This window comes from Caloenas nicobarica, chromosome 5 (genome assembly GCF_036013445.1).
Source record: "Caloenas nicobarica isolate bCalNic1 chromosome 5, bCalNic1.hap1, whole genome shotgun sequence".
NCBI classification, from domain to species: domain Eukaryota; kingdom Metazoa; phylum Chordata; class Aves; order Columbiformes; family Columbidae; genus Caloenas; species Caloenas nicobarica.
Genome location: NC_088249.1, coordinates 40,253,236 through 40,265,976, shown reverse-complemented (window position 1 = coordinate 40,265,976; position 12,741 = coordinate 40,253,236). Strand labels below are relative to the sequence as shown.

Sequence of the window (12,741 nt, the reverse complement as noted above, 5' to 3'; positions counted from 1 at the left end):
TCTCATCTGGACCCATGGATTTACGGATGTCCAGATTGCTTAATTGCTCTCTAACCCAATCCTCATCAACCAAGGCAAACTCCTCCATTGTCCTGACTTCTTCTGGGGCCTCAGGGGCACGAGGCTCCTCAGGACAGCCTCCGGCAGTGTAGACAGAGACAAAGAAGGCATTCAGTAACTCTGCCTTCTCTGTATCCTCTGTCACCAGGGCACCCACCCCATTCATCAGTGGGCCTACATTGCCTCTGGTGTTAGTTTTATCTGCCATGTATTTGAAGAAGCTCTTTCTGTTGTCCTTGACCCCTCTTGCCAGGTTTAATTCTAAGGAGGCCTTAGCTTTCCTAGTTGCCTCCCTACATCCTCTGACAACAGCCTTATATTCTTCCCAAGTGGCTACCCCTCCTTCCATGATCTGTAAACTTTCCTCTTCCACTTGAGCTTGCACAGTAGTTCCCTGTTTAACCACGCAGGTCTCCTGGCTCCTTTCCTTGACTTCCTGTGTGTTGGGATGCTCTGATAATATTTCTGTGACTCTAAAATAGGAAAATGTCATATGATCATAATTTTGCTTTCAGATCTCCTACAGATCTCCCATGTCAATTTTGATGGAGCACACTTTCTCTTCAAATAGTCTTAATCTAGAAAACGGTGTTGAGATGCTTATGCCAGAGGTGAGCAGTAAGAGCCTGTGCATTAAGCTTCTAAAATGTACAATGATACTCCAATAAGCAGTGTCAGAGATGTATAAAGTAACAGAATGTAACACCTGCACTGGTTATTTATTCATTGAATAAATTCATTGAAGGACAAAGGCAAGCAATTCAGAAGTGCTCTGTACCTGAGAGAAGTTATCCCAAAGAGGAAACGACTCCCATATCTCTGAAACAGTTCAAAGAGGATGCAGGGATCTATCCCACCTCTGTGATTGCTACACACTCTCCTCGTGATGCAGTTTAAACCTCCCTTGGCGAAGGAGAGGTATTCAGCCCAGTCTCATTAAGGCATGCATATTTTTTTCCAGAATGCAAGCAGAGCTCGCACTTTCTCACACTTCACTGTACACAGCAAGGAAAAGATTGTATTCGTTATTTCACCATTTCACTCCAATAGTGACAAACAAGTCACTGATTATGTCAGAAAGTAAGCCTACTTCTGCCCAGAGTCTCCATGGGCAAAACCAGAACAGCATCAACAACAAGACCCTGAAGACACTGCCCAGCATGGAATTGCCTACCCATCTTCATACTCCACACCATGCAGTCTCAACCGCGTCATAACTAAGAGGTTAATTCAGAGAATGGGAAGCATTAAACACCCACAAATTATTCATGCTCCTGAATATGCAGAAAAAGTCTCTTAAATCCACATCTCTGTGCCTGTCCAGTTCCCAATTTCATCTGTAAGCCTAACCACAGATATTTTGGGAATGCCGGAATTACTCCCGCTTTCCTTAAGGCCTCAAAGACTGAAAGAGCTACAATTTTAACCCATAGAGCATATAAACAAATGCACTGGCTTAGAAAATAATCTTTTGTTCAAAAATACTTTAAATACATCCTGTCCTTTTTAAACTCCCTAAGTATTCACTTCCCTAATATCCCAAAGGACAGAATGGTGGGGACAAGGAGCAAAGATCAAAAATCAGTCACAAGAAGAAAGTACATAAACAAGATATTTTTCAGGTAGTTTGGAGCGCTCAGCTCTCTCAATGAAGGATGTACCTAAACATTCTGTCTGCAATTAATCTGCACAGCTCTTTTGCCACCTTTCTGGTTATGCCCATGCCGCTTGCAATGTCAAGATCATTAATATGATCTTTAAGTGAAACCCACAAGAGACTTATGCATCTAAAATGCCACTCACACCTATATTTGACGCTAGAGAATCTGAAATTATGAGAATTTCAAAAACTCTTGTCTACCACCTACACCTGTACATCCCATCTTCTTGAGCACACAAAAATCACAGAAACCAACACAAACAAGTTTTACAGTGCTGTAGATCATACGAAGTCTTATCAAACATACCACACTCAGTGTTGTCCCCCATCTTGTCACCAGCTGTCAGTGACAGGAATCCCCAGAGCACCACTGTGGACAGGGCTCCAAACCACAGACCATACCCCTGCCAGAACACCTGTACTCAACAGCCAGATAATTAAAACACTTTTTTCAAGAAGTTCAAGACTAGTTGTAAGCTTTTCTGCTCTACCAAGTACAGATTTGAATTGAAATCTCTCACATGCCCACATATTTCCCCTGTCCAGGTACTGACAGTTCTAGCCCAATCTTAGGTATTTTGGTAGGGAAGACCAAGAGCTCTCTCTCACCTCAGCATTGCTACAGCCATCCTAAGAACAGCTTTTCATTCTTATCTGCTTCAGACAATTACATTTTAGGACCTCAATACATGTATGTGTAACCAGGTATGTGGTGTGCAAAGTAAGAGAGTGCATGGACCATCTTATCCCACAGCAAAGGGGAGACAAGACAGACTTATGCTAAGCCTTCTCTCACTGAGGAAGAAATGCTCTTTAATTCCTTCATACCTGTTCTTATTCATAAGCTACTGACATGACATGGAAGCTAGATTACCCACATATGCAATGAGAAGGAATCTCGAGCTCCTATCTGTGAATTTGGTAAGACTTCAGGACACCTACATATTCAGTAAACTTCCACATCTCTAGAGTTCACACTGAGAAACACATACCCAGCTGAGCCAGAAGCCTTTTCTGTTCCTGCAGGATCTCTTCCTCAGACATGGACTGCAGCTTCTCCAAGTTCTCTTTGTGAATAGCTTGAGCTTCCTGCTCACTCATTTGACTTCCAAGACCCTCTCCAGTTATGAGACAAGGCCGCTGAGAGGTCAAAAAGTCACCAGCTTTAACTGTAAGATTCAGCAGAGGAAGCAGTTAGTGATTTAAGTGTCTACAACATTAGGAATGCATCTCAGTTTTGTCATTACCAGGCTTGTGTTTTGTTTTGTTTTGTTTTTTTTTTACCTTGGCAACCAAATTAAAATAGGAGTAAAGAAGTCTAGTTTAGCTTCAAACAAAACTAAAATATTTGGACTTTCATCCCATGTCACAACAAAACGTCATTTCCACCTAGATTCTTCAGGAGTTTGGGGAAGTATGGGGGAAAAGGAATTTTGTTTCTTTAATGCAAAACAGCAGCAAGAAAATGTAAAATGGAGCATAATTCGCAACTGGTGAGTCAGGCCTTCTCTGCCCAAGAACACCTGAACTCACATTTGTATATCAGCTGAACCATGACCTAGTAAATACCTGTTGAGTGAGACAGTTAATTACAATTATTAGGTAAACAGTTTCTGGAGTGATACAGGATTCATTATCAAGAGAAGCATGTTTGCTTCTCACAACATCCTGTATTCACCTTTAAGGATTAAACACACTAGGAGTTCCAGAAGAGGGGGTATTTTTCCTACCCTGAACTAAATCAAATTTCCTTTATCACCTGATCTAAATTCCTTTAGAAGGCTCATTTCCTTTAACTCTAGCAGCAGGGTAACATGCTCCTTTGGTCAGAGTGAGACCCTCCAGCTGTCCTGTAGCCTCGCCATACAAGGACTTGACTTGTGGCTTTATTCCTTATGTTTTGTTCATATGTTCCACATAGTGACTTGGAACATCCCTAAGACCCTAAACCAGCCAACCCTGAAAGCATCAAACAGCTGTTCAAACAGCAGTAATGACACTCATCACAACACAGTAAAATTTGATGTTATTTCCACAGCAATTGTCTTATGTATTGAACAGAAAGAGATGAGAAGAGAGAGTGGCCCGGTAAAAGATTCAGTAAGCTTCCCACCATCAGCAGCTGAGTTAAGAGTTACCAGCCACAAGCACTTTGTTACTACGAGAAATGGAGCTCCCCCTCTTCTCCTCTTGCTTCCAGTGATCCTGCCACAAGAATCTTGCTGAGGAGGCCAAGCCATTTTCTGATCCCTCTGTGGCAGTGCTACATTTTAGAAAAGTTCTACTTCAAGAGGATCACAGTTACAGTGCTGCTGTGTTTCCCTTTGGGATTTCTCAGAAAGAAGCCCAAATGCATTTAACAGGAGATACAGCAGGCACAGTATATTGACCTGGATGGTGGATTTGTGCACGCACAGCACATCTGCGGGTTCCCTTACCAATTCTCTGACAGAGGTCAGGGCAGACAGAAACCTTAGCCAAATGGCAATAACCCTCAAATGACATCTGGCCTCTATTTCAACGTGAAGACAGGGGTGTCAGGAAAAAAACCAGACACACAGTGGTCCTAAGCAAATATGACTGCCCTAGTTAAAAAAAAGAAAAAAAAAGGCAGCCCAGAGATGCTGGTACCAGTTGAATTTGAATTGGTTTCATCCTTCCTTGTCATGTTGCTGTCAGATAAGTAACTGCTGGAGGTGGCACTGAGTCATTAGCACTGCCTCACAGCATTCCTTATGGAGCAAAGCCACAGTCGCGTGGCAGCCGAGCTGGTAGCGGAAGACTGAGCTTTCAGCTTCTAGGTAGGAGTGAGAACCTGAATCACAGTGGTCTCAAACACCTTCATCAGACACAAGAACTCTCTTCCTAAAATTGTAGAAATCAACAATGAAACACGAAAAACTTCACATATAACGAAGAGGAAGAAGAGGACAAGAACTCTGAAAAATAAATCTGTTTGGCTCTGTATGAAGCAAAAAGGAAATCAGTGAGAATGCTAACCTAATTTTCAGAATGTTAATTTGGGTCTCGGACCATTTCAAATCCTTGCCACATCATAGACATTCCAAGTGAGCTTGAGATTCCTAAACTGAGGGTAACGGTGACACCCTAATTTAAAAATAAGGAGCACTGATGTTACGGTTACTAAGGCTATATAAATACGGTAGGCTGGATAAACAGAACCTTCTCCACTTACCATCCCCGATGCTGGGGAGAGGTGCCTCTCCTGCCTTAGGATCCAGGGCATCTGGAGCAGTTGATGTTATTTGCACGCACTCAGCAGTGGAGGGAGCTGTTGCTGCCTTTTCAGCAGCTCTTCTCGCTGCCATCTTTTGTGCAAAGATGCTTCTTCCAGATCCCACCTTAACCTGCAAACAGGGAAACCATGTGGCACCACTTTCCCCTCCAGACTCCCACACACACCTGCCACTAACAAACGTATAGATCTGATCCTAAAGACACTCTCAGGTCAGACTTTGGGACACGACACAGAGAAGTTGCTGGCAGCCACCTGCCCCTTTCTGCGTCTGTGCTATTCCTTTTTCAACGCAGAGTTTAACGCTAGGACGGAGAGATAAAAAACATGAATATTTTTGCTGCCTAAGGAAGGAAGATGATTAATTATATGTGAATTCAAGCCAGGCAAGTACACCTAAAATATCACCAAGCACAACAGTTCCAGCTTTCCTGCTGTTTGGAAACCCTGCATAGCTGAATACTTTGCATTTCTGAGGATAAACGGGGCTGTACTGCACTGTGCTCACCACATGCTTGGAACAGGCTTCTCATAAGGTGATTAGAGAGCAGCAGGGTGAAGAGATTTACACAGTAAGAACTGGGCAAGTGGTGCTAAAATAATCCTTACTAAATTACTGTGTTGCTTGCCTAGGCAATAGAAGGGCAGGGCTCTAAACAGCTTTGCACAGGATGCACAGGAAATCCAAAGCAGACTAAGCAAAAAAACTCTTGCAAGTCCTCAGTCCAGAGAAGAAGCTTAAAATGTAGTCTGAACATTTGGTAGCTGCTTTGTGTGCTCCTGTGTCAGGTAAACAGAACTGGTAGTTTAAAAAGTATTGCTCTTTCCTTTCAAAAAAGATGTCCTTCAAAATAAGGTTCCTCTTCAAAGCAACCACAGCTGTCAATCACATATCAATTCCCAGCACCTGACTCCCACTCAGCTAGTGGCTCTTCCTACTACAGCAACGACTGATGATAGCAGCCATGGCTTCCAGTTTTACAGCCTCAGGAAAAAAAAGAAGTCAAAATCCAAAAATCTGCAAAAGATAATCTGTGCAACCACACTCAGATATGATGCCAGGAAGAAACAGATGCAACATCAGTAAGTACAGATTTAATCAAACCTGGTGGACAAATGAACAGTGATTGTTCCTCAGAGGAAATCAAAAAGAACAGGATCAATTCTATTACAACAGCGCAGATTTGATCATCTTCACTGAAGATGGGGAACGCTGTCTTTCCTAAGCCAAAGGATTCCAATGTCATTTAACTGCAGGGTATGGACTGCATACTTGATGGCAAGCTTGGTAGGAGAACTCTCTCCTATGTTAAGGTGGTAATGCCAGAGATATGTTCAGCCAGCTCCTAATTTCCAGCAAGCCAAGCCACTTACTCTGAGTCCTACCACCCACCAAGCATTAGGCTTTGCTGTGGGGAAGTTTTAATAGTTAATGAAGGTAGCACAAAACAGTTGCTCCCAATCTTACCTCACTTTTTATCTCAGAGCGGTGAAACGTCCTTGGAAATGGATCTCCCGTGGGCACTGGCATAGTCACTGCTACTGCACTTGTGTCTCGTTCCTGCAGGAAAAAATTAAAGCCCTGTAGAAACCACTGCAACAGCCAGGCATGCTTATACCATTTAGCTAAGAGTGGACTCAAAATCTCCCAGCTCTGCAGGTCACAGGCTTTCTGCTACATCACTGCCAGGCTCAGAGTATCTTGTGCTTATTTAGAGCCAAAGTGAGGCTATTTGGCAAAAGGCTGGGCTGCCAAACTCCACACACCACTCAAAAAAATCAGATAAAGGAAAACCTGGGCCAGTGCAAAGCAATGAGAATATCTCCCTTAGAAAGTCTAGAAACTCACACTAAAGCACGTGCCTGCATGCCAGCAGTGTGACCTGTAGGCAGTCTGGACTGGAGGACAGATTCAAAACCGTATTTAACTGACAGCAAAAATACACCTAAAGAGCTTTTTCTTTCAAGGCGGTTTAGGACACTGATCTACAGTGTGTCGTTACACTGTAGAAATAAAAAGCAGCAACGTAACCCTTCATGCTTGTCCACTGCTTAGTCCACAGCACTCACAAAAAACACTAGACCATCACCTAAAACCAGACATACAATAATTTTGTTGAAGACTGCTGTAATGTGCTGATCATGTCTCTCTAGTCTTTCCTCTGGATCTTCATCCTCAAAGTGGACACAGGTACTTTTGATCTTGGACTTTTTTGGAGGAGCTGGAGTTAGAGCTGGAAGAACATCAGGAAAATCTGTGGAGGGGAAATAATAATTTAAAAAAACCAAAACGAAACAAAACAAACAAACACACACCACAGTCAAGCTTAAGTACTGTGCAATAGGTACTATACCAAAGGGTGTCTAATAGCACCTATTACTGCTTTCATGAGAAACGAAGATGAGGAAGCGATAAGACAAGAGTCCTCTGACTTGTGCTGGGTACTGGAAAGAAGCATGCTCAAGAATTTTACTATTTATATATTGGCACTAAATTCTTTTTAAACAGCTGCAAAAGCATGAAAGAGCACTGAGACCTGACTGTAAGTATTAAGGGAAGAAGTAAGGCTGCACAGAAACAAACAGTATTGTTTCAGGTTGTGTTCAGGCACAGAAAAATACATTTCCACTGCCAGCTCTTACAGCGAGTGATTTGTATGATCATGAGCAAGTCAAAGCCACCTTTTCACTATCTATAAACTGGGATCATATTTCCTTACCTGGAACCAAGCACTGCAAGATTTAAACTGTTGCTTTTAAGAAAGCGCCTTGATTTTCTGAGACTATTAAACACATGACAGAAGTGCTACAGCTAATATAGATAGAGAAAAACAAAACCACAGGAAGGAGGCTTATCAAGCCAGATCTGCTGGCTGAAAGCTGGAGCTGTTAGCAGAGATAAATCTCAAAGAGACCGAGAACAGGGTCTGGATAGATGGCAAAATAAGCACTGAGTGTTCAATGGGTACAAATCACAGAAAACATATCTTGCATTGAGACTGGCAAGATACCATAGATGGCTGACAAATGTAGACCAAGGCAATGTGTTGGAAAGGTGGTTCTAGTGGATGCTAATAACAGTGGACAAGTGCATTTTCCAACAAGGCTACAAACAAACAATACTGCGAGAAGGACATACATGCAGGGCAAAAGCACCTTTGGGTTGAGAGGGAGGTGAAAGGGCAAGCACTGAGGTACTGAAAGAGACAGAGAAACCCAGCAATTCAAAGAGCTCCACCAGGGAAATTACCATCCAACATGACTACATCCTTGCAGTCCTGCAGTGGGTGTCTCTCAGCATCTGTGCTCCCTTCCTCCCCCTTCCTCTTGTCTGCTTTCTTCACAATCTTCACTGCAGGTGAAGCTCTGGCTGCCAGGAACTGGTTTTGAAAGTGCAGCAGGTCTTCCTCAGACTCCCCAGGCTTTGGTCTTGACAACATCCTGCCTCTTTTGTCTTGCAGCACAGCCCTGCGTGCTGTTCACATAGGATCTATTAAAGACATGAAAACTGGTTACAGAACTGGATTTCCTGCGGAGAGGATGGGAAGAGCAAAAAAAAACTATTTATTTTTGTCCCACTCTGCTGTTCCTGTACATACTGCAGACATCCTACTTCAGGATCACCCCAGGACACAATTAGTTGTACCAGAGTCCCAGACAAACTGTTTACCTTGTTCTTTGTTGCCAAACATGCTACTAGACAAGCCAACACCTGGTCTACCAGACAGCTGGGAGCAGAATGGCATCCATCCAGCAAAAAAACAGCCAACACGTGTATCACTGCCAGAATGCCAACAACACAGCCTTGGATTTGCAAAGCCACAAAAACACCTGGTCCAACGCAACAGATTTGACTTACTCCAGTACTAACACCAACCAAGAACATCAGAGGCACATTATCATGCGAACCTCCCTCCTCCAGTACACAGTCTTCTCAAGATCCTGGCAGTAGCAGCCCTATCAGGATGGAAGAGCCTGTCTATGTAGATTTGGACAATGCACTCACTCTCACTGATTCTCTTTGCTCTCCTTCTCACTTGAGTCTCCCAAGCGAAGACAGTTTTTCGTCGTTATCTAGTCCTCCTGCTTTAGTTCCCTCTCTCCCTTTCACCACCTTCTTAGTGGCAGAAGCCATGCAACTCCCAAGCATTTTCAGTCACTGTCCAGGCCAGTTTGGGTTGAAAGCCAATGGTGGTATTTATATAGACTTTTACCTCTGTGCATATGAAAACTCACTAGGAAGGCAACTATTCCACCTCCCATCTACTGGGCATGAAAATATTCATGAGTATTGCTCCTCACCTCTTATTCCCAGAGCCTGGGACTGTCAATTCATTTCTCGCAGGCAGCCAGTAAAGTGTTTGCAAATACACTTCACACTAATTGAATCAACGATCAGCACTAATGCTATAGATTTGACACCCTCCCACACTTGGTATGTTGAAATGTTTTGTACATATTTGATCTCTTCCACTTTTAAAAGCCCATCAGGATTCAATGATGATTTATTGTGAAGTTGGAAGGGGAAGTGGATATGGATTTTTAAAACTACAATTATCTGTCATATGGATAGGCTGTACACATGAGAAAATGCAAAGCTTGGAAGTGAATCTCTCTGTGAATCTCAGACCAAAACAAAGTTTAATCATTGCGCAGGCACAGCCACTGCCCTGAAGCCAATGTTTTGTCTTATGCTATTACCATACTTGATTGTAAAATATGTGGGGAGACACCTGCTGGGAAGGATGCTAACAGACACAAGAATTATCTCATGCAGCATTTATGACCTACATTTGGAATATTTATACCATTTTCAGAGATCTCATTCTTGACTGAGGTTTGTTAGATGATGCTGGTTCCAACAGCACAAAGAGGTCCCAGGGAGTTTTACATTTGGTTGTTGATTTTTTAGAATCAAGGCCTTAGTGTAAAACCACCAACCACGTAAGACCTGTTGAAATTTTTTCCTGCCCCTCATTTTGCGCAAAAGCCAGACTAAAACCATTCAGATTTTCAGAAGTTTCGAGGTTTCCAGAGACTCCATTCACTTCAGCACTTCACGACTGAGGAACCAGACCTCTTCACCCAATGCCAGCATCACAAGTTAGTTGCTCAATTTCAGACATCTCAAGACACTGACCTAAATGAAAGCTGTCAGCTCCGGAGTCCCAGAACAACTTCCATTTATACCAGGCCTATATATGGCACAAGCAGCGGCAAGAACTTCCCTGGACCCTCTGAACAACAAACCCCTCTCCCAGCACACAGGGAAAATGCCCATCTTCTCTGCCAACACTGTCACAGGCATCTGTGGAACACAGCCACTAGCAAAGGCTCCTTCAGGGCAGGAAGGGAAGGGAGCACCCTGCTACGGTGTCCTCCTACTGTCAGAGAAGGACTCAACACAAAAACACCTGGGATGTCATTGCAGTTCTGATCAATGCTGAGAATGCAGAAATACTCCCCTTCAGCCCAGTTCGCTTGCAACTGCATAGCAAAAATTGCAGCTTCTGCAGACGGCTCCTTTTTGTGCACTCCTAGTATAAGCACACACCTACTTGTTTATTTATGGAGCTTTCTGCCACAACAGGGACTCCCAACAGTCATAGTTCGGTTGATATGTTCCTCTTTGACATACAGAAGTAGCACCACATGCATCAGAAGCCAAGTGTTTCATGCCCTAATATCACGGGCTTCAAAGCCCAAATGAGGATGACGCTCGGATTAATAGACACAACACACCAAGTTATAAGCAAAGTGTGTTGCTAATCTTTCTGCAATGAGACTCTTCCACACAGGGATGTACATACACTTGTCCAAGTCTCTGCATATTGAAAATATTAATCAAAAACATAGCAGGCCTTGAACCTGCCTTCATTTGTCTGGGGAATTGTCAGGCAGAAGAAGCCAACTATGCAGTCATTGTCTAAAGAGGCTATTAATAGATGTTGTTACAGGAATCACTTTGCCAAAGTCACTCCTTAGTCCATATCAATATAGAGGCCACGCAAACATAAATAACTACCAGATGGTAAAGCAGAAGTGGGCATTAGTTTGGTGCAAAAATAGATAAAAGCTTTAAATGTGTTCTTTCCATGTTCGAACCGGCTCTAGAAATTTAATATGAGCAGGGCCTTCGACTTGGTCCTTCTGCAATCCAGTGAGCTAGAAATTCCCGATATGCATATGGCACTTGCAGACAGACAGAATATAGTGAAAATGGTTTGCTTTCTAATGGTACCTTTTTACATGTCCCCTAGAAGCCATCTAAGGACATTAGCAACACTCACCTGGCCATCACAAGGAGTAACTCTTATCCACCAGTGCTCAGAGAAAACATGCAAGAAAAATAGTACACTACACCACTGACATCACAGCAACAGCCATGAACCAGACAGTTAAATAGAGAAAAGGTAGCGAGTACATGTAAAAGCAAAGAATAATCTCTGACTCCTACTGATTTCTGAATCCTGTTCCATTTTCCCCATCTTCAAGTCTACTACTTTACATTCTTTTGCTAAAGTTTTCCGATTTGGGTCAAAGAAGAATACAAGGTCCTGCTGTCACAATTAGTGCATCAAATTAACGTATTTCTTCAGAACTTGTTGGATGAGGTAAGGAATTAAAAGGAGAAGCAAAGGGTCACATCTCAGGCTCTCCAAGAAAGCTCAGCAGTCAATGGAGAGGTAAAATTTCTCCACTCCAGATTAGCATTCAATGAAAGCCTCACTCAAGCTACTTTACGAAATGGCAACATGCATTCTCTGCTCTGTCACAAAAAACGCCTTCTGCACACAATACTGTAATGACCAACAGTCTAAAACATCTGGGTTTGACAAGACAGCAACTTTTATCTGCTCTAGAGAAGGCAGATACCTGTAAAGACTCTCCTCCCAGAAGGCAAACCCCAGTCAGAAGCTGCAAGAACATCTCCTCAAAGCGGCTCCACATCTCACACTGGTCACATAGACTCAGCGACTGTTGCTTTGCCTGTCGGGCACACACCATGTGCACGCACACAGCACCTTGCCTCCAGAAACGCTGCAGTACCTGGCTCGCCTGAAGAGTCTCTGCAATAAAGAAGCACCAGCGTGGCACGAAATGAAATTAAAAGCAACAAGCTGCTATTAACAAACTAAAGAGCTGGTGCACCCCGCCGCTCCACCACTTCCACAGCCCTCGTGGGCTTTTCCTAAAGGAGTTTGAATCGAAGTTCTAAGGAGGGACAGGCAGGCCAAGCCCAGCAGCCCGGCGAGGCCTCCCCTTGCGGGGAATCGCTCGAGGGAGGGACCCGGCAAACAAGTCCCCGCCGCAAAGAGCCCCAGGGGCCGCATGGCGCCTGTAGCCGCGCTCCTCTTCACGATATAGTAAAGACGAAGCCACAGGGCCCCTCTGGCTGCCCGGCCTGCCGCCACCACCGCCGCCCCGGGGCCCCCGCACCTGCACGGCGGGGAAGGCCCCGCAGCCCCCACAGCTCCGGCCACCACCCACCTGCCCTCCAGCCTCGCCGCTCACTGCCAGCACTTCCGCTCCGCCCCGTAGCAGCCACTTCCGCCCGCCAAGGCGTCACTTCCGGGCGCGCTGAGCACTACCTCTCGGCCGGCGGGGCGGGGCGGCGCCGTGCCCCTCCCCTCAGGGCCCCAAGGCCGCCGTTCCCCGGCGGTTTCCCCGCGGGCGCGCTGCTGGTGACGCGTAGCCGCCGCGATCCCGCCGCGGTCCCGGCGCAGTTTCGCCGCCGACCCCCACGCTGGCCGGGGCCGGGGCC

General features: G+C 44.6%; 1 protein-coding gene across 3 annotated transcripts in view; it reads right to left on the bottom strand.

Moving 5' to 3' along the window:
• Positions 1-12,529, bottom strand: part of RPAP1 (RNA polymerase II associated protein 1) — a 43,723-nt gene extending 31,194 nt beyond the window's left edge. For 2 of the 3 annotated variants that reach the window (XM_065636677.1, XM_065636679.1), the window contains exons 1-6: positions 12,468-12,529; positions 8,227-8,466; positions 7,083-7,231; positions 6,445-6,537; positions 4,917-5,088; positions 2,713-2,889 (exon numbers count right to left, since the gene is read on the bottom strand). In XM_065636677.1, coding sequence (XP_065492749.1) covers positions 2,713-2,889; positions 4,917-5,088; positions 6,445-6,537; positions 7,083-7,231; positions 8,227-8,416 — 781 coding nt within the window. In that variant the 5' untranslated portion in view covers positions 8,417-8,466; positions 12,468-12,529. Of the gene's footprint in view, positions 1-2,712; positions 2,890-4,916; positions 5,089-6,444; positions 6,538-7,082; positions 7,232-8,226; positions 8,467-11,852; positions 11,927-12,467 lie in introns of those variants that run through there. The other variant, XM_065636678.1, reaches the window with a different exon arrangement.
• Positions 12,530-12,741: the final 212 nt, after the last annotated feature.